Here is a 22,055-nt window from a genome sequence, read left to right as displayed (position 1 = left end):
ACTATAAATATATGTCTGCAGAAAATGCTCACCCTCATATTTAGAATAACCAAAAATATTGCACTTAGTACAACACTGGTCATGTAAAAATGTGAGAAATTACTATTTTGTTTTAACATGCAAGTTTGATGTAGGCCTATATTTATTATGTATTTAGTGTATCTGCACAAAACAGCTATTGGTTGACATTCTATATATAATGAATCTTCACTCATTCTAAAAGGACAAATTGATATAAAATATACAACAATAAAGTGAAGAGCATATTTTAAATCAGACATTAAGAGTGTTGTGTTAAAATAGGGGACTGATTGGGTTCATTGCAGTATATAAAGTATAGATGACGCTCCGGAAGGCCTGTCAGGACTGTGCGCTCTGCGGTCTACCTCCACCTAAGTGGACCAACATTCCTGGGAATGCAGAGCTGTCCAATACTTCATGATAGGACGTCATGGAAAGAACAAAAAAAAAGTGCATGACCGTCAATGACGAACACAATCTGCCTTGTGACACCATAAGGCATTATTACCTTCACTCGTTTTATGCAACAGAAACAAAAACATGTTTTTATATACTATTATTTTTAGGGTATTAGTGAATTACATATAAAGGGGCTGAATCATAAAGGCTATTTTTAAAAGTTCATATATTGACACATTTTCTCATGAGAACCAGCGGCAGTGGACATTTGTGTTTCGCATAACATAACTATTTGTTCACAAAATATGCCACTATGACAAACTATAGACCAAAAACAAATGCATTGCAGAGGACGCATGGTTCTTTTAGATACATGTTAGCATTATCATTATGTTGATACAAAAGCTACAATATTTATAATAGAACATTTTAAAGTGCAACAGCATTCTTCTAGCAATAATTCTAACTTAACAACAGTAATAGCTTTGCAAATACATTCATTTGGTTGTAGCCACAAGTGTGCCTTATTTATCATATTGGTCGACTTTACTTATGGAAAGAAGACTAATTAGGCCTAGACAACATCATGACACAGTGTGTGTGCGTGTGCACGTACGTGCGCAAGTTGAGGGGGGTCATAATGGAATGAAGTCATCAGCAGTAATTAAATGCAGAGGAAAAAACGGGAGCGCGCGTGCCCCAACATGGTGCGCGCTGGGTGGTCCCATTCGCTGATAAATGTGCCCCCCCCCCCCCCCCCCCCTACACCCCCCTCTTTTTTTCTCCACCTATACACAAAATCTAGGCCAATGTTCGTGCAGGCTGAAACAATATGAACATTCATTTATGGATGCATGGGCTCTAACAGTAGCACCTCTGTCACCTTCACCTTGACAATGACATTTTGGAAATGACTCCGTGGCGCGCTTGGAACAAAAGCAGGCCCTTGCACTGTTGTGTTTTGGATTAAGAGGGTATTATGAACATTAATATATAGCTCATCGGGAGTTATTCACTTCAGTTTGTCAGTTTAGTTCACGTGAGGAATGCATGCACACAGGAGCAACTTTTACGCATTATCCAAACATTTTACGCGCCGGCACAAATGACAGAAATATGCGTAATATAGGCCTTGTGAGTCTTTACTAGGAACAGTAGTAGACTGGAGGGGAAAGGTTGCAGACTGCAGCTATGGAGCTCTCCAGGGAACAATAAGCAAGCTGTCTTCGCTTACAAACTGATCAGTATGGTCGGCATGAACTGCTGCGTTCATGTCAACTGCAGTAAAAGCTCCAAAGAGAACTATTTTTGATATAATTACTGTGATAAGGTCGACGCCGGGCATGAGCATACTTGTAGCTGACTGAACAAAACTTACTTCAATGCATCGTTCCGATGGTGCCTGCAGTAAGGTCCTTGCAGCTCAAGTCCATGCATCCTGCACCCGAAGTTGTGCGCTCAGAGTCCGGCAGAGAAATCCACTTCACTCCCCGGGCGTCCTCTGCGTAAATATTATGACTTATACAAACAATATTCTGGTGCACACACACACACAAACGCACGCGCGCACACACACGCAGACACCGAAAAAGCGTCCTACTATGCAGTGCACATCACATGAAATTGACTATAAGCTGATTGAACTGGGGTTTTAGTTTGTCTTTATTTCAAGAGAGCATGTTTACATTTTGCCATGTAAACATCCTGCCTTCTCATGTTTATCTTCTGCAAAACTTGGGAGGGTGGTTTCAAATGTGAAGAGCATATACCTTCTGAGGTTTAAAATAAAACATGACACCTTTCTAACGGTGGTGCATGCACCAACATTATTTGTATGTGCTTTTAAAAACAAGCGAATTAAAAATATTATATCTGTTTTGGATTCAAATTTATGGGGTGTCCAATCTTTTTTCCACCAAATACTGAAAGGTCAAAGAATGCAAGGCCATTTTGATCATCTTTTATATAGACAAAATGCTGTAAACAGAACTTATATGCATACACACAAAATTTAGTGTCAGCTTTGTGTTATAGGTGACAAAGTATATTGTTATTAGAAACATCAGCTTGTTTTCCCATTACATTATGATGCAAGCCAACAAAAATGCAGCTGCGGGCTGGAAATGACCCCCGGGCCGCAATTTGGACACCCTTGAGTTAGGAAGTCAATTCACAAATCAATGTGAGCGCCTACAAAAAATTGCAAATGCAACACTGTAAAAAAAATTATGGTGAATTCACAGCAAATCACTGGCTAATAATTGCATTACTTATTTACAGTCATTTACTTAATCTTTGTAGATTTTAATGTAACTGCCGAGCTCTGATTTGACGGTTAATTACAGTAAAGTAAAACAATTATGTCACAGTTGTAGTGTAATTGCAATTAACTATAAAATTACAACTATATGCTGTAACTTCACAATTGTAATTTTAGTGTGAATTACTTTTGGTTAAACAGCATATATACCATCACTGAGTGTGCAATGTAGTCTATGCAACCCCTTGAGAGACAAATCAATCAGTTTGGAGTACCATTAATTTGTTGTGATATTACATGTGAATATGATTACAGTGATTACTGTGAAATATAAGGGTATCATCATTTATACAGTCATTTGTTGTAATATTACAGTACATTTAAAATATAGTATCTTACTGTAAAAAAAAAAAAAAAAGGACTGTGAAATCATGCTGAGTAAATGTTTACAGCAAGGTTTTCCAAGATGTAGTGTGTGAATGTGAGTGTGGATGTTGTCTGTCTATCTGTGTTGGCCCTGCGATGAGGTGGCGACTTGTCCAGGGTGTACCCTGCCTTCCGCCTGATTGTAGCTGAGATAGGCTCCAGCACCCCCCGCCACCCCAAAGGGAATAAGCGGTAGAAAATGGATGGGCAAGAAATAAACATATTCATTTAGCAAATGACTTGCTAATAATTGCATTACTTTTACAGCAGCATATACAGTAAATTACTGTGAAATAACTTTACAGCAATTTACAGTGATTGCAGAGCTGTGATTAATTACAATAATGTTACAACTAAATGCTGCATTTACAGCTATGTTACTGTTAATTACGCTCTACAAGAGTGTGCAACATAGTTTGAATTTACAGTAATTTCGACAAACTTTTTTCACCAATACAACCTTGGAAAATACTTGGCTTTCCATGTATAGCATCATAATGACAAATATTAAAATACAGCGTGGTAGACCTAAATACTCATAAAAAAAAGTTTTATTTAACAACACATAGTTTGAACAGTAACACTTTGTTTGAATATATAATTAAGTGATTTTGTGGTTTGGCAACACTAAATTGGCCCTAGTGTGTGAATGTGAGTGTGAATGTTGTCTGTCTATCTGTGTTGGCCCTGCGATGAGGTGGCGACTTGTCCAGGGTGTACCCCGCCTTCCGCCCGATTGTAGCTGAGATAGGCTCCAGCGCCCCCCGCGACCCCAAAGGGAATAAGCGGTAGAAAATGGATGGATGGATGGATGATTTTGTGGTGTACCACTAGATAGAGCCCGCATACCACTGTTTGAGAATCACTGATTTAGACTATGATTACAGTATTTTACTGTGAAATAACAGTTAATTGCTTTGAATATATTGTCATTTGTTTTTAATGATACAGTATATTTTGATGACAGTATTTTACTTTGGAAAAAATATTGCTAAATCCTGGTGATTATTTACAGTGGAGTTTTGCAAGAATGAAGATATGTTTAATAAAGCTCTAAAATGAGATTTTTCAAGCTAAGGGAAAAAAGAAAAGTAAAAAGTGAGTGCACCCAGATGTGCAAGCTTATAGCCCACCATTGGAGTAGGAGGGAAAGTGGGCGGGTCCCACTTTTTTTTTAGGATGGCCAGAAAGACATGCTGCCTCCAACGCGCTGATGGCAACAGATAAGTAAAAAAGTCAGCAGGACAACACACAGCAAGTCAAAAAGAAACGTCGCTCCTGTTCTGCTGCGACTCTGGACAACTTTTGAACGAGAAAGTCGGCCAGAGGATTTTCCTAGACTTGCGCACTTCAGAAAAAAGCTCAACTTTTGTGTCTCTTTATGCCGGTGAGTTGACGTCGTCTTTTGACAAGAAGCTGCTGTAAGGTTTGACTGATGACGGCAGAGATCCAGCAGCCCCAAGCGCAGACTCCTGCCCAGAGCAGCCCCATGTCTGCTCCGGACAAGGCGCACGGACAGACGGCGGTGATGGAAACCGCCTCCTCCACCACCAAAGCCAAAAAGACCAACGCGGGCATTCGCCGACCGGAGAAGCCTCCGTACTCCTACATCGCCCTCATAGTCATGGCCATCCAGAGCTCTCCCACCAAGCGGCTCACCCTCAGTGAGATCTACCAGTTCCTACAGAGCCGCTTCCCCTTCTTCAGGGGGTCCTACCAGGGCTGGAAGAACTCGGTGCGCCACAACCTATCCCTGAACGAGTGCTTCATCAAGCTGCCCAAAGGTCTGGGTCGACCGGGGAAGGGCCACTACTGGACTATCGACCCGGCGAGTGAGTTCATGTTCGAGGAAGGCTCCTTCAGGAGGAGACCCAGAGGCTTCCGGCGCAAGTGCCAAGCGCTGAAGCCCATGTACAGCATGATGAACGGCTTGGGCTTCAACCACATCCCAGACTCGTATAACTTCCAGGGGAGCGGAGGAGGGCTGTCCTGTCCGCCCAATGGCTTGTCTCTGGACAGCGGGATCGGGATGATGAACGGACACCTGGCCGGGAACATGGACGGCATGGCGCTGTCCGGCCACTCCATGACGCACGGCGGACACTCGTACATGGGCAGCTGCGCCGCGTCCGCCGCTGCTGGAGATTACGCGCACCACGACACCTCCGCCTCGCCTCTCCTCACCAGCGGCGGGGTGATGGAGCCGCACCCGGTCTACTCGAGCCCGGCCTCAGCGTGGGCTCCGTCCCCGGCCTCGGCGTCCATGAATAACGGAGCTTCTTACATCAAGCAGCAGCCTCTATCTCCGTGCAACCCCGGAGCCAACCCGCTGCAGCCCAGCCTGCCTACGCACTCCCTGGAGCAGCCATACCTGCACCAAAACGGCCACACGGCCACAGACTTACAAGGTAGGCTCCGTGCGTAAAAAGAATGATAATACCAGAGGGGTAAAGTGTAGCAAATGCTGTGGACAAATGCAAATAAAGACCGACCACATAATTATTAGTGCTGGCCCATATAGTTAAGTACTTTGTTGACCATATGCCAACATGGGCCTTTACTGACACAACCTCCTTTTTAAACTATTCAAGAAAATAAAGTGAACACTTAACTCACAATGAAATCATGTTCAGAAAACAGATGTAAATTATGTGGAAGCTCCAGCTTGTTTTGTTTGATACAATTTATATTTGATTTATATGTTTGACATGCACTCAATATAAATAAACAAGGAACACTGTCATGGCATTTATTAAATATAATGGTAAAAATGCTTGTATTTTCTCATTGAGGAAATGTTTTTGTTTCAACGTAATTAAATATTTAGATTTAGTATAATGTGTATGTTCTTTTATTTCTTGACGAGCTACTGCACTTTTTAGGGAATCACAAAGAAAATATATTTTCCAAAAAACTAATCTTGTATTAATGTGTCATAGCAAAAAAGTTACTTTTAATTTATAGTCATTTTAAATTAAATACAATTTAACTTTTTTTTTAACGAACTTATGCACTTTAGGGAACAATTTATAAAATCAATAATCTCATATTGTCTAATAACTAAAAAAAGTTTGTTTTAATTTAATTAAATTGTTATATTTAATGCGTGTACTTTTTGGGAACCACCACTTTATAAAATATTCTCATATTAATGCCTCACAGCAAAAGGTTTGTTTAAACTTATTTTTTATTTGTTTTATATTAAGTATCCAACTGTATGTCTGCACTTATTTATGAGCTAATGTACTTTTTTGGGAACCACACAGGGAACAATGTATAAAATAAATAATCTCATATTAATTATTAATAAGAATAACTGCATTTTCTAATGCTTGTTTTGCATAGGAAAACCATAGGGAACAATTTATAACATCATTTAATATGTCTCATTGCACACAAAAAAAGTGCACATTATATTAGGTTTTGAATTTGTTGCAATTACTTTTGGGGGTGCATGTTTATTGTGTAACCCCACTCACCTGTTTCCTTGCATGCACGCAGGCATCCCTCGGTACCACTCCCAGTCCCCCAGCATGTGTGACCGGAAGGAGTTCGTCTTCTCCTTCAACGCCATGACGTCCTCGGCCATGCACTCGCCGAGCAGCGGCTCCTACTACCATCATCACCAGCAGGTCTCCTACCAGGACATCAAGCCGTGCGTCATGTGATGCTGCGTACATGCAATGAGAAGGAAGAGGAACCACTGTGGGACGTGAAGGCCTCACAAAAGAGCGCGGACTACTTTTTTTTTTTTTTTTTTTTTTTTTTTTTTTACTCCCACTTCCACCTCTCTCTCACAATCTCATATCAACAAGAGCAATAGTGATGATGATATAATAATAATATATAATAATACAGACTTTTACCAGTCGTCACCATGGGGCAGCGGGGTAAAATAACGTTGCTGATGTTTGGTACTAATTTCCTGCAGCGCGGATGATCACCACTCACTCCTTTTTTGTATTATTCTTCTTCCATTATGTAAAAAAAATGCACAAGTCTAATTTTCTGTTTTTAATTTTCTTCTGCATATCACACTCTTTTTGGACTCAGTGACATGAACAATCGTGGACATTGCATCTAAATGTCCATTATACTGTATAAAAATGATTAAGGCACTTTTTGAATAGCCTACGAGCGCAACTTTCTATTTATTCTGAAGGCCTGCATTTTTGTTATTAATTCAGGCGAAATGGCCAAGGAGGTGTTATGCTTTATTGGCAATATTTGTCAGAACGCCTATTTGTTTTTAAAATGAAAATGGAGGATATATTGTAAGCACCGTTTATGTCGTAGACCATTAATGTCAGCACTGTATATTATTCTATATTGTTGGAAAATTTAGCGAGGGTCATCTTTATTACAATTTGTAAGAAATAAAAATGAATCTGCAGCTTTTGACGCTTATATTCTCAGAAATATTCATCTTTAACAAATTCAAACCTGAGCTGACTGGGTCTTTTTTTTTTATCTGATTATATTTTTCTCATGTACACAAATTAATTGAATACGTAATATGAATGAATAATAATTTCTTGGATTGGTCTGAAAATGATCTAAGAAAATATTGTTCTTGTCTAAAGCCTCAATCCTAACCTATACAAATTACGTATTTAAATTACGTATTTTAATTATAACATAATATTTCAATGTTTTTGTTTTCCAAACAAAAACTACTATTGCAAAAAAAATTGATGCAAAATTGGTGTAGAACGGGGCTGGTTATGATTTTTGCCCTTGAAATTCATCTTAAAATAAGAAATACCCTTGCCAGATTTAATGCCGATTAATAAAAACACATTGCATGCCATTTAATAATTAACATATCCATGAGTGCTTTAGATTATATGTATAATTTGCATAACGGGTAAAATGCATGGTGCATCAAATCCACAGTAACTGTAATGTTGTATTTTTTCTTGGTTTATTGCCGACATACTTTATAAATATAAGGGTTGTATAATTTTGAGTACAAGTGAAGAAACGTGCAGTGGCATATTTCTCACATCACCAATAATGCTAAACTCATCTGGACAGTGTCAGTTCAAACGGCAGTGTCATCATTTACGGCTACAGTTTTGAGCTTGTGTCAACTTCTGGCTGTCATAAGATTTGTGCAGGCAGTACGTGGAAATTGAACTGGAATGCAAGTTGACTCTGAAGAATAATTGAAAGGGATAAGGTGCATATTCAAGTTTCTGTCTGGTTGATTTTGAAAATAATGGCAAATGTCAGTGTGTTTAGGAAACATTGATGCAATATATGAGGCATGGTGTTGCTCTATATAAAATGACAATATACAGTAATGGATAGGTTTATGGTCACTTTAGTGTGCACCTAGCACATGGGGTTTTGTATCTCTAACTGCAACGTGCATGTGACCGCCAAAACCTCAGGCCTATATAAGCACATGAGATGCAGGGCAGCAGTGGAATCTCACATTGATGACATTGGCTGAGGTGAGGAGCAAGATGACTAACCACAGCTGCTCCCTGACCTGCAGGCCTGCATGCCAGCACCATAAAAAGCCTGAAGGAGGCTGCTGGGTGCAGACTGACATGACTTACTGGATGCATGCGTGTATGTGTGTGTGTGCGCGTGTGTTCCCACACAAACAGCAAAGAGGTACTGTAAAGTGTGTCCAAGTGGCTATGGAGGTGACATAGGAGGCACAGAGGTGCATGTTTCTGAATAGGTGATGAAGCGCAGATGTGGCGTGCATGAATACTTGTTGTAAGACTGACCTCTGCTCTGTTTGCACCCTGGGCTGCAGTTTTCTATGGGAAAACCATCACAAGTGTGGCAAAAGAAGTATTCAGTCACGTTGAAGACATTGCACCATATTTTGCTGGGATATGTTGAATTTCTCCATCAGAATTGCAACAACTTGAGTTTTTAGGTAAGCTTGAATTCCCATAAGTCACCCTTTAAAATTTACACCTAAAGATATCTCGCCAAATGTCGGAATCTCACTGTTCTTGTACAGTTCAGTCATGCGGTGCAGAATGACTATCAGGCCATTTTAATCAATAACAGCACATACTAGCCAAGATATAATTTGATGCGGTTGTAGTTTTAAAATAGTCAACATTCAACATAGTAAACCTCTTACAGAAGATGAACTGGGGTCATTCAATTTAATTAGATTAAATTAAACAACCAGTCAAACTACAATCACAATACAGTTAACATATTGTGAAATGGCTACCGTTAAAAGTGAACATTATCTTTGTAAAGGCAGAATTCTGCGAATACAGCTTGTATTGGTCCAAGACCTGATTGTAAAGAGAATATGTTACAACAGGAGAGACAAATAAAAACAACTTTGCCACAGGGCGGCGCTATTTGCACTTGTCTGACCTTATATAGTGGGAAACCCCATTATAGTACTTGGTACATAAAATGTAACGAACATTGAAATAAGTTAAGAGAAAATAATTAAACAATGTTGATATTCATAAGTCCATTTGTTGCATATTTTATTTAGATGTTGCTCAATATACATTTCTGGCTCTACTGCAATCAATCAGATACATTTCAACAAACCAAAGTGTTATAAGGCATCTCAGGGTTAGTGCAGTTATTTTTTGTGTTTTTACTGCTCAATCTCTTCAGGAGCGTCGCTCTTTGAAACGGTTGCTTCTGCATCACACGTCGGAGCAGTGGGCGGTTTTGGTCTGCGATTAGACGTGCCGGGTCTCTTGCTGCGACGTTGGCTCTTGGCCAGCTCGACCTGCACGCTTTGACCATTCAGACTGAGCCCCTGCAGAGCCTCCAGGGCCTTCTCGGCAGCCTGCTGGTCGCTGTAGTCCAGGAATGCCCGGTGCTGAGCTCCCTGCCAGGTGAGCCTGAGTGGCCCGGCCTCTTTCTCTCTGAGGGCGATCTTCAGCTCACTCACGCGCAGCCCGGTAGGAATCCCGCCCAGATACACAGTGGTCACACCGGGAAGGCAGTTACTTTGGGTCAGATCTTCTCCTCCGCTCTCCTGACTCTTCTCTTTCCTATTACCTTCACCTCCTCTTGTTCTCTTTCTCTTTTCAACACCCTCTCCTTCACTTCCTCTGCTTTCTTTCCTCACTCGAGGTGGACGTCTTCTTGTGTTTGGTTCTGCTTCCCCACTTCTTTCCTCATTGAACTCTTCTTGGCCATCTTCTCTGACTTTCTGCCTTGGCTTGCGTTGGTTTTGCCTTTTGGGGCGAGCGTTTTGTAAAGGTGACTCGGTTGCAGGAGGCTCTGGCCCAAGTGTGACGTCCTTCCCTGCCTCCTCCTCCAAGGCCAAGAACTTCTTCAAGATGGGGATCTTCTCCAGCTTAGCTGTATGCAGCTGAGGACACAAAACTGGGCAATCTCAGTCAGACTGAAAAGGGGCAGGGTATTCTACTGTACATGTAATCCTCCCAAAAAAGCAGCTTACCAGTGGGTTAATAAAAGGTGGACAGCGAAATTAATTGGTGCTACTTCATCATGCCATGTGAGAATAAAGTCCTTCCACAACTGCGGGACATTTCACTTCCCAAGCAGTTATAAATAAAACCACCGTCTTGATTTGTTGCGTCTTGGAGTGCGTTCGGCAACCTTTGATGCTGACCAGTCCAGAGGAGAATATACGAGGCTATTGTTTTTACAGTGGCCCGTTTGACCTGACACTCCAACCCCGCCCCGCCAGCCCCCGCCTTTGTGGAGACGACGCTTTGATGATCACACATGGCCTTCCTGCCTGTGAGGTCAGCGGGTCCTGTTTACTTACACAAGTGCCTTAAGGAGCCCAGAGGTTTGCACACAAACTGTTTGCACTTTTAAGACAAATGTCACTATCATGTCTAATGGGAGACAAAACACACGTCATCGTCAACTGTGTGACTGAATTAAAAGCAGGCTGAGGCCTAGACTTCTGCTTACAGTCAGTGACTTATGGATAAATGTATTAACACACGCCTCAATCAAAAATATAAATACTTTATAAAATGCTTGCAACAGGTTCCAATGCACAAAGCAGGACATTTTCCTTTTAGAGTTAATGTAATGGTCATGTGTCCCAATATTTTTATTAATCAATATTAATTAGGGATTTATCGATAAAGCCGCCACCGATCAATATCCGCCGATTTTCTTGAAAACGTACGTGATCACCATTGTCAATTAAAGCCTTTTACCGTATTTTTCGGATTATAAGTAGCAAGTTTTTTTCATAGTTTGGCCAGGGGTGCGTCTTATACTCTGGAGTGACTTATGTGTGAAATTATTAACACATTACCGTATATCAAATAATATTATTTATCTCATTCACGTAAGAGACTAGGCGTATATCAGCAATCGTCACACACACACGTCAACCAATAAAAATTTGGCGGGGGCGGGTCATGGCAGAAGTGCATTGTGAAAAACAAGATGCTACCTGCTACTACTTCCGTACCTATGAAGATTGATCATTTCAACATTAGCGGTAACTTATAAAAACTGAGATTAGCGATTAAGAGTGACCGCTTGTTTGGTAAACGTATAGCATGTTCTATATGTTATAGTTACTTGAGTGACTCTTACCATAATATGTTATGTTAACATACCAGGCACGTTCTCAGTTGGTTATTTATGAGTCATATAACGTACACTTATTCAGCCTGTTGTTCACTATTCTTTATGTATTTTAAATTGCCTTTCAAATGTCTATTCTTGGTGTTGGATTTTATCAAATAAATTTCCCCAAAAAATGCGACTTATATTCTAGTGCGACTTATGTTTTTTTCCTTCTTTATTATGCATTTTCGGCCGGTGCGACTTATACTCCGGAGCGACTTATAATCCGAAAAATACGGTAATTATGGCAAAAAAATTATCACTATTATTTTTTCATATCATCTAATCACGATTAATATCACTTTTTTTAAATTTTTATTAAAAGGTGGTTTGTCCCGTGCAGGATTATAGCAAGTACCGTTGCAGCCCTACTATTCACTACCGCAGTATCTTGTAACAGATAATTCCCGCCATGCCTGATGGACAGCTGTCATTTTGTTCATATCTATAATTGTGTTTACTACAGGTGCAACGGCACAGGCAACCCACCGTACAGTTAGTACCTGCTTCTAGGGCCACTGTTTTGCTTCTTTTTTCGGTACATTTTGTGGGGGTAAAAAGATCAACTATTTTTCTTCTCAAAGTTCTTTAGTTTTCAGTGGTGTAGTTTTTCAATATCAGTATTTCACACTTTCAAATGGTAAATTATTATTTCTATACTTTATTTGTACATCAGTGCTTCTCATCAGTGCTTAGGCAAATGGCAAGCGATGACCCAGTGGAGGAGTTCTTTAAAACTCAAATACTGTAGCTTATATTTAATAAAAGTACATTGAAGTGCAGATTGAATTTGAGGTACTGTAACATAATGTGTACCAACACATAAAAATGTTTAATAATCATTGCAGGAGCAACATGTTTTTATCCATAAACTCAAAAATTATTTGAACAAAAAGTGTCTGCAGTTTTTTTTTAAGTTTTTTTAGGTGTTATTTCAGAGTTAAATCTTTGCAAACACATTAACAAAAAGTCTGATTGAAAATATTTAAATATAAAATTGTATTTGTCTGATTTAATTAGTGGGTGTGTTTATTCTCCCAGTCGGCACCACTACTATATATATCAAATACAATAGTTCAGTTCAGAAATTTTTTTGAGTGCCTGCAAGTCCGCATTTAGGGCCGGATTACTGGTGATCTGCCGCAGTTAGTGAAACTAAAGTCTGTCACTAAAGCTGCTGCTCCTTTTAAATGTTGTTTTTCAACTTCTATGCTAATGTTAGTCATATTTCTTAAATTTGTTCTTCTGGGCTGCACTTTCAGCTGTGAAAGGAGGAAGAGGTACAACGTTGATGGAGATTAATTACGTCATGACGAGCCTCACATTTGCAATGGTGGAACGGGAGGTCGCCCACACAGACATTTTCACAAAAACACACACAAACACACACAGGATCACGTCAATAAAGGCGGATTGTTTTGTGCAGGATAATACCAATCGTACACCTACGGTTTACTACTACGGTAACTTCTAACAAACATTTCCATCATGTTTGATTGAGGTACTAATGCTAACAGCTGATCACCATGATCAAATTCAAAATAATCGCGACCATTGATAACGATTATATAATTGTCCAGCCCTGCATTCAATGTCAATCACAAACGACGATCCCTTCTGGTTGTTATTGTATTCATCTTTAGTTCCCCGGCTGACAAACTTGCAGCTAACAGTGCATCTCCATACACAGTGTGGAGCCGCTCCCCTACGTTAAAAATAATCACCTCTATTACAGCAAATTAACCGCATTTCTTAGTATCTTAGTTATCATTATGAAGTATTACAAGAAGGCTAAACATGTTACACACCTAGAATAAGTCAAGAGGAGGGAAGGCACTAAACTAGCTAGAAACAACAGAATAAATAAGTGCATCGTAAACTTTAAGAAGTGTAGATGGAACCACATTGCAGCAGAAAGTAAGGAGTTAATAACAGGACACTTGGTTGAGGCGGTTGCATTTTTCCTCCCTCTCTATCGTTCCCCGCGTCGCGTCCCATCGCGTCGCGTCCCGCCCCGCCCCGCCCCGTCCCGTCCTGTCTGCAACTTGTTTATGTGTGCTATGGCGATTTAGGTTTTTTTTCCTGGCCTCAGTCTGGACCTCCTCCCTTGGAGTCCAGCCTTAGACTGAATATTGTTTTACTCATCCCCCGCGCCAATGTTTACCTGTTTCCCACCTTTTTAAGGGGCGCCGGAAGTAGGCTGACCCGTCAGCGGTCCTGTTCTGTCTCCCTGTACTGTTTGTCTGCTCTTGAGTGGGACTGTGCTGAAAATGTAATTTCAATTCCTTGTATGTCTTGTACACGTGAAGAATTGACAATAAAGTTGACTGTTGCCTGTTATGACAATAAGTAGATTAATAAGAGTTTAGAGAGAGGATAATACACTATAACAACAACTGCTAGTGTGTCAGCATTGTGAAGTGAAGTGAATTATATTCATATAGCTCTTTTTCTCTAATGAGTCATAGCGCTTTTACATTGAGAACCCCATTACCTACATTTAAGCTACATTAACATTGTTGTGGATGGCAGTGACAATGATGGCTGAAGTTGGATTCAAACCAGGAACCCCACAAGTTTCTGGCCAGCTGCTCTACCACCGAGCCACGCCACTCCTTTCACAATCAGAAGTCCACAACACTTAAGAGGGCGGATCGATCCATAAATTGGTGGTGTCAACACCAAAGTTGGTACTACGGTGATTGGATCGATATATCAAAATAAATTTTTATGTTAATAATTCCCTGGACACAGGCTAAAAAAGATTTCAATGAGTACCGGTAATAGATAGTATATGATTTTGTTAAGTTATTGTGTACTATTAATTTTTTTTTATCAAACAATTGTAAGTAATAAAAGAGAATAAGGAACTAGTTAAAAAATATTGTGCTGATATTGCTGATATAAACGGTCAATAAACCTCACCATAAACAAATTAAAAAATGTACAGTTAATACATGTGATCGGTATTGGTATTGCCCGATTTTACTTATGGTTGATCGGAATTGGCAGCATAAATCCCTAATATTAATATTTGGATGATTTTTGGGTGTTTGCCAAACTATTTTACCATCCAAAACGTCTGACAAACTGTACAGACACCATATGTCCGCTAGAGGGCAGGGCTAATTAGAAATGTGGCATGATGGGTTGCAGGGCAAATCTCATCTCTGTGATTAAAGCCAAATCACACTATGCACTTCTGTGACAAAATGTATAATTAAATACTCAACATATAAACCTGCTTTACAAAGTAACCACTTAGTTATTAATGGTTGCCATTTCATACATTTTTGGTGAAATGACAGCAGAGATGTTCCCTGCTTTTTCTTTTTCTTCATCACACCGGGTCAGCAAAATACACACATTTTACTTTACCTTGGTCCAAATGATTCCTTGTGGTTTCCTAGACTGGCAGTTTGTCTGAATAACTCTGCTTGGAGTGAGTATGTAGTCCACAGTCAGGTCGTGACTTTCCATCAGCTCATCAGGAATGTCCACTACCTGAAGGACCAAGTTTACAAATGAGTGATGGATTTTTTTATTTTTTTTTCCCCCAAAGGTGATGGCATTTTGCCACTATATTTTGGTAAGAATTAGTCCTCTGCACTTTTATATCTGATTAAAAAGTAGGACTCACCGTAAATTTACCTACACACAAATCGCAGTATTATAAATATTTTGGTTGTATATACTGTTGTGTGTGTGTATAGGTGATGCAATGAATCATACTGAAAGTTGTTGCTATTTTTTTAGTTACATTATTTAGATACCTTAAAAATAAACTCCACATTTCTTTAGAAATACAGTCGTAAACACCCAACTAACCTGACAGTCGTGGACAATAGTGACCACAACAGTAGACTCATTCACAGCTCCCATTGAGGCCATCATTCCATACTCCAAATCTGCGTAGCCTTCACCTTTTCCAATGCGGACACCTGGAACAGCCAGAACAAATTTTAAGTTTCATTTAAAAGATAAGATGCAATCAATTACTCAAAAAAACAACGCTCAAGTTAACTGTCGGTGTAGTGAAATCTGTGTGATTACAAGAAAAGTATGCCAAATAGAACATAATATTTATTTATTTAGACCTGATTTTTTTTTTTTTTTAAGAAAAAGCAATCATAATACAGAAAGTCTACATTATGAAAATACATTTTATTCGGAGACTGAAGACCGTAAGAAATGTATAGATGCAGCAAAGTGGAGACTATGTAGTACTACACTACAATAATCTACTATAATACTTCTGCATTCAGACAGAAGGCATATCAACTGTGTGAGCACATGTTTGTCACTTTGAGCAAAGTAGCCTTAAAAATGACAATGATGCAGCAGCAACCAGCTGTACCAACATCAACCAGACATCTAAGATGTTTTTTGATTGGGCTGTGAACCTCAAAAGAAGAGTTGGTTTTGTCAGAATTTACTTCTGTGTTGAGAGCAATATTTTAAAAATAATAAAACAATGTTTTATAAACTGCAGCCCACTGGGGCCTCTGCTAAACCCTGCGCTTAAATGAAAACCATGTGGCTTTGTCCACTTAGAACCATTTGGGGTTCGGCTGTGCTGCATCAGTTATCTCAGGGAAAAAATGAGCATGAGAATACACTGCGAGAAGAGAGAGGGCAGAAGCCACAAGTAGCTGAATTGATCTGATTACACACAAAGTGCACCGATTCTCATGTCTGGTCTTCCTCAAAAACCTCCAAGAGGTAGAGCGACAATTAATTCTATGATTGCAATGGGATAGACCTAAGGCAAAAGCTCCAACAGTTTTCCAGAGATTCAATTGGACACTTTTCATTAAGGGTTTCCCCATTTGTAACATACAAGATAGTTAATCACAACAACATGGAGCAGACAGCAATGTGCAGTAAAGTTAAAGAGTTTCAGTTGTCTGTGGCTCAATTGAGAAATTCCATGAGTTTAGTGTAGCGTGCCAACTTGGGACAGACATTCTACTTTTTCTGATAGCGTGTTTCACTCTGTAATCACAAAACACCTTCAAACTATCTTGAAACATAGCCAAACTGATAAAACTATTCACAGCTGTGTCATATGTCAATAAAAAGTTGTTACATGGTGTCCTCACCTTTCTCTGACACAGCCACAGAGCCAACCACCACAAGGTCAATCTTGACTTTGCCGTCCAGGTCAATCGGCACGCTAAACTCTTTCACACCCTGCAGACAAAAAACCCTAATATGTACAAAAACAACTACATGGCTTATAAGACAACTTTGAGTGTACATTTAATATATAAGGTTTCACCTGTGAGGAAGAGCATATGCGCAGCTGTTCTTTGTTGGCTCCCTGGGGAGGAACAATCTTGTTAAAAAGGCCAGAGCGAAGACGAGGGGTTGGGACCAATAACGTTTTGTGTGCCTGTTTAAAAATAGAGAGAGAAAAAAAACTAACATTATTACCTTGTATCAGCTGTGAATCAGGTGAATAAACTATTACAACGTAATAGAGTAAGAACTATGTATACAAAACATAAACTGCTGGTAAGAATGCCATTCTAATAAATCATAATCAAATATGCTACAGTGGAACCTTTTCAGTTAAATGGTTGCACAATTCTAACTTAATACAGAAAAATGTTTTCCTTATGTCACACAAAACTTCAAATGCTGAGCCATTGTTCTTGGCTTTATGATCAAACAAAATGCCCAGCATGCTTGTGCTTTAAATAACAGATGTCAGCAAATCTTGTAAGGTCTCACTCAGCTCAGCATATATTTAATTACTATGGACCGATGGAGTGCCTTTTCCTCCAGGTTAAAAAAATAAGGTATTCCAAAAGAAGGACCAATCTCAACACAGGGTTTTACAAAGTAAAAAAAAAAACACGTTATTACAATACAGACTACAACAAGTACACATACTTACATTTAAAACAGAAAGCGTCCAGCGTCAACATTGATGCATTGCGAATGTTAGGAGTAATTTTACATACTTATTTTTACTTGCAAGTATGTTTAAAAAGTGAGATGCATGTGAAGTATCGGCAACAATTCACTTATTAAAAGTTATTAGCCTTTATATGACTGTTTTTTTCTAAACTCAAGGTCTACCAACATACTCGTAGATTTTGTATGACAATTCACATTTTTTCAAATAGAAATAAAGATAATTCTTGTTCATTAAATTTTGAAATTAGTACAAATAACTTGAGAGCTAGTTTACATGAGGCAAAAAAAGATGCAACATTGTTTAAGGCCCTCCCTATGGGCAAAACACGCACTGAGCGTAAGGCTCCAAGATTCATGGGGACCCTATTTTGCGTAAAGAAGCACATGCAAAATGGCAATTAATGAATGTCAAGGCACTTCATATGAAAATTGACCGCAAACATAGTCCGAGCTTCTTCCCGTTTTGTCATTGATAAGAACGTAACGGCAAATTTCTCCAAATATTCTAATCGTCTCCTGTGGCGCACAGTGTTAATGCTGGGCTGGCAATTTGACAGAGTTATAAAGTCCCTATTTGGGTTGTGCCAGGAACATGAGCAACTTTATGTTTTCATTATGTTAACTTTGTTATCCATCCATCCATCCATTTTCTACCGCTTGTCCCTCTTGGGGTCGCTGGGGCCTATCTCAGCTGCATTCGGGCACAGGGCCAACACAGATAGTCACATTCACATTCACACACTAGGGCCAATTTAGTGTTTGGTATTTGCACAAAAACAAATTATTCAACAATACTGTTCCCATTAATAATTAATTAATTTAAGTTTGATTATAAAGTTGTTGTTTTTTTTATACAGTGTGAAATGTTATTTTAATGGTGGCAAGGGTGCTCAAAACAAAATTCTGCTTAGGGCCCCAATTCGAGGGCAGCCCTGTTTAAAGTGGTCATATTATGATTTTTTTCTACGTTTAAAACATTTCCCTGTGGTCTACATAGCATGTAATGTTTCTTTGGTCAACATTTTACATAATTATGTTATAGACCACATTCAAACCGCTTTCTGACCGTCTCTTGAGTATGTGCCGTTTTGTGGGCGGTCTTCTTTACATGGTTCCACTTTGACAGCGTCTTCTTCCCATCAGTGCTTCCATATCGAGTAAACTGACATAAAAGTTAGAACAATAATCTACTTTGTATTCGAAATGGCAACCGCAGAGGATGCATGAGTATGTACGAGCCAGTCTGCCCTACAACAAGGAGCTTATGGACTACAGCGTCGGATTGCAATAGCAGGTTGGTCTAAAGATCTTTGAGTGAATTTCAACCATATATGGCGATATCCACTGACGTCACAGGTCAGAAAACGTCACATGATAGAGCAAATTCTAAACGTATCGTTTAGAATTTGGACTAATTTCAATTTATTGGGACTTATTGGATCTGAAATACAAAAGGGCAGGTACCATCAAGTAAGAAAAGTTGGTTTTGTATAATAGGCACCCTTTAAGACCAAAAATATGTCCGTAATACAGCCATGTCGTAGTAATTTTTGGTTCTTGGTGTTTGCACCTCTAACACTGCCAGTCGAGCACCCTCCAGAGGTTTATCAGGATCCACCTTCACCTCGACTGCCTGGGTGAACACTTGCAGCTCAGACACCTTGGCGCAGGCCGTGGAAGAGTCCTGGTTGGAAATCAGAAAAGGGTATTGCAGCTTTATGTCAGCACCAACTTACTTGCAGCGTGATAAAGCGGGCCTGCTGCTGAGGTCTGTCTGGGTTTATTTTAACTGTCTGGCTTAACTTGAACTCCTGCAGGTCAGCAAGCCTGTCGCAGGCTTGACTAGCACCCTGGTCAGTAAATACACAGACAGGACAAATAGTGCAGAATATTAGCTTGCACTGCTGTGAAGATCTGATGCACTTATGGCAGCTCGTGTGTTCCAGCGTGTCACGCTCTCAAGCGTTCATATCGGAAACGGGTTTAAACTTGCCTTGAAATTGGGGATTCTGTTATGAACGGGCCGGGGGAAGTTAGCCAGATTGTTGTCTTCGATGTAGTCCCAAACTTTCCCACGAATGTCCCATTTGGTTGCTCCTGTCGAGAGAAGAGTAGCAGGCTAGCAGTATGTGCTAAATGATTAGAGTAGTAATGGCGTCGAGTTACGTCCTTCTGTCGAACCCGCTTAAAGCTTACCTGGGTTGATTTTTATCAGCGGCTCCATGACGTTTTGTCACAGAAACAATTCTTCACGATATATTTCGAAGGAAGAACTTCAATGTGAGATGTGATATGTAAGTAACGTAACACGACAGGAACAGCTGCGTGACAATGTTTATTCTCTCTACGGCAAAGCAGGAAGGTCAAATCTGTCGAAACGCAAACCTTGCCACAATGCGGAAATAGGACTTGTGACGACACAGCACGAAGCAAATGATATAGTTTACATTTCAACAGCAGTTCAACACACCATGTATTGTGTTATAATCCAACGTATAGCGTGGTTAGTTTAAAGACAATGATAAAGCATGACGATGGTTAACCTATTTATTCGTACAAGCGTTATGTCCATATATGGTCATTGAGATTTTTAAAATGTTACGGTAATACAAAACTTTAAATGATTTTAATTACATGGTCTCTTTGTATATACTAGTCCACAAAGAACACATACTAGTTTTAAAGGTATAATCATAGCAGACGTGGAGTAGCCAAATGTTACCAAAATGGAAAGCAGTCACAACAAAACGTGAACACTCACTGTCAATCACATACATACGCAAAAAAAAGAAGCCAATTCGCAAGGAAGGTGGTTGTTTTATTAGCGCCACCTCTTATATCACGTGACCAAATTACCGTACACAACCAAACAATTGTGCAACCAAAATACACTATATTGCCAAAAGTATTTGGCCACCAGCCTTGACTCACAAATGAACTTGAAGTGCCATCCCATTCCTAACCCATGGGGTTCAATATTATGTCGGCCCACCTTTTGCAGCTATTACAGCTTCAACTCTTCTGGGAAGGCTGTCCACAAGGTTGCGGAGTGTGTTTATAGGAATTTTCGACCATACTTCCAAAAGCGCATTGGTGAGGTTCCACACTGATGTTGGTCGAGAAGGCCTGGCTCTCAATCTCAGTTCTAATTCATCCCAAAAATGTTCTATCAGGTTCAGGTCAGGACTCTGTGCAAGTCAGTCAAGTTCATCCACACCAGACTCTGTCATCCCGCTCTAAACTGTTCCCACAAGGTTGGGAGCATGGAATTGTCCAAAATGATTTGGTATCCTGGAGCATTCAAAGTTCCTTTCACTGGAACTAAGGGGCCAAGCCCAACTCCTGAAAAACAACCCCATGCCATAATTCCTCCTCCACCAATTTTCACACTCGGGACAATGCAGTCCGAAATGTACCGTTCTCCTGGCAAGACTCGTCCATCAGATTGCCAGATGGAAAAGCGTGATTCATCACTCCAGAGAACACGTCTCCACTGCTCTCGAGTACAGTGGCGACGTGCTTTACACCACCGCTTCCGACGCTTTGCATTGGACTTGATGATGTATGGCGTTGATGCAGCTGCTCGGTCATGGAAACCCATTCCATGAAGCTCGCTGCGTACTGTACGTGGGCTATATGGAAGGTCACATGAAGTTTGGATCTCTGTAGCAACTAGTGATGGGTCCGCGGCAACACCGATGCATCGGCACATGCGTCGAGCTCATAGAGCAAAACACTGTGTCGGTGCGCGTACCGCTTTTAGAAAGTCACGTGACCGATCATGAGCTGTTTTGGTCACGTGACCGATACGCGAACTGTGTCGCACTGACGCCTCCTCTGTGCCCTGTGAGCGTGTCTTTTCTACAGCCGGTGAAATAATAACTAAGAAGAGAAATCGTCTAAAATGTAATACGTCGGAAAAACTTTTTTTTTTTTTTTTTTTTTTTATAAAAATGTGTAAAAAAATAAAATAAAAAAAATTCCCAGTCCACAATCATCCACAACACGTTCTCTTAGATGTCCATGTTATGATACATGTTCACATTATTTATTGACTGTATCTAAAAAAGATACAAATATATTTTTATTTAAATGAAGATATGAAATAATCCTAAATGAAATACAATGACTTGGTTTATATTATTGTATACCTCAATCTCGTTACCTTGCGTAATGACAATAAAGCTGATTCTGATTCTGATTCTGATTCTGATATACTAGGGCAGGGGTCACCAACGCGGTGCCCGCGGGCACCAGGTAGCCCGTAAGGACCAGATCAGTCGCCCGCTGGCCTGTTCTAAAAATAGCTCAAAGAGCAGCACTTACCAGTGAGCTGCCTCTATTTTTTAAATGTCATTTATTTATTAGCAAGCTGGTCTCCCTTTGCTTGACATTTTTAATTCTAAAAGAGACAAAACTCAAATAGAATTAGAAAATCCATGAAAATATT

General features: G+C 39.9%; 2 protein-coding genes and 1 long non-coding RNA gene across 4 annotated transcripts in view; 1 reads left to right on the top strand and 2 right to left on the bottom strand.

Moving 5' to 3' along the window:
* The window catches only part of LOC133608710 (uncharacterized), a 14,531-nt gene extending 12,607 nt beyond the window's left edge, over positions 1-1,924 (bottom strand). The window contains exon 1 of the long non-coding RNA XR_009815625.2: positions 1,799-1,924. This is a non-coding gene — a long non-coding RNA (uncharacterized lncRNA). The remainder of the gene's footprint in view (positions 1-1,798) is intronic.
* Positions 1,925-4,333: 2,409 nt separating this feature from the next.
* On the top strand, positions 4,334-6,878 carry foxf1 (forkhead box F1). Its single transcript, XM_061964182.1, has 2 exons — positions 4,334-5,514; positions 6,608-6,878. The coding sequence occupies exons 1-2, from the start codon at positions 4,542-4,544 to the stop codon at positions 6,772-6,774; spliced, it is 1,140 nt and encodes a 379-aa protein (XP_061820166.1). The 5' UTR covers positions 4,334-4,541; the 3' UTR covers positions 6,775-6,878.
* A 2,690-nt stretch (positions 6,879-9,568) lies between these two features.
* On the bottom strand, positions 9,569-20,397 carry mthfsd (methenyltetrahydrofolate synthetase domain containing). Of its 2 annotated transcripts, none has more exons than XM_061964181.2 (8): positions 19,802-20,397; positions 19,599-19,702; positions 19,342-19,455; positions 16,962-17,075; positions 16,783-16,873; positions 15,509-15,621; positions 15,059-15,184; positions 9,569-10,430 (listed from the first exon to the last, which is right to left on the bottom strand). In XM_061964181.2, the coding sequence occupies exons 1-8, from the start codon at positions 19,827-19,829 to the stop codon at positions 9,702-9,704; spliced, it is 1,419 nt and encodes a 472-aa protein (XP_061820165.1). In that variant the 5' UTR covers positions 19,830-20,397; the 3' UTR covers positions 9,569-9,701. The 2 variants fall into 2 exon arrangements, with proteins under 2 accessions (XP_061820165.1, XP_061820164.1); XM_061964180.2 differs by lacking the exon at positions 19,342-19,455 and adding an exon at positions 19,176-19,289 and having other exon boundaries at positions 19,802-20,396.
* Between the last annotated feature and the right edge of the window lie 1,658 nt (positions 20,398-22,055).

Source organism: Nerophis lumbriciformis, linkage group LG06 (assembly GCF_033978685.3).
Source record: "Nerophis lumbriciformis linkage group LG06, RoL_Nlum_v2.1, whole genome shotgun sequence".
Taxonomy (NCBI): Eukaryota; Metazoa; Chordata; class Actinopteri; order Syngnathiformes; family Syngnathidae; genus Nerophis; species Nerophis lumbriciformis.
This window is presented reverse-complemented; position numbering and strand designations above follow the sequence as displayed.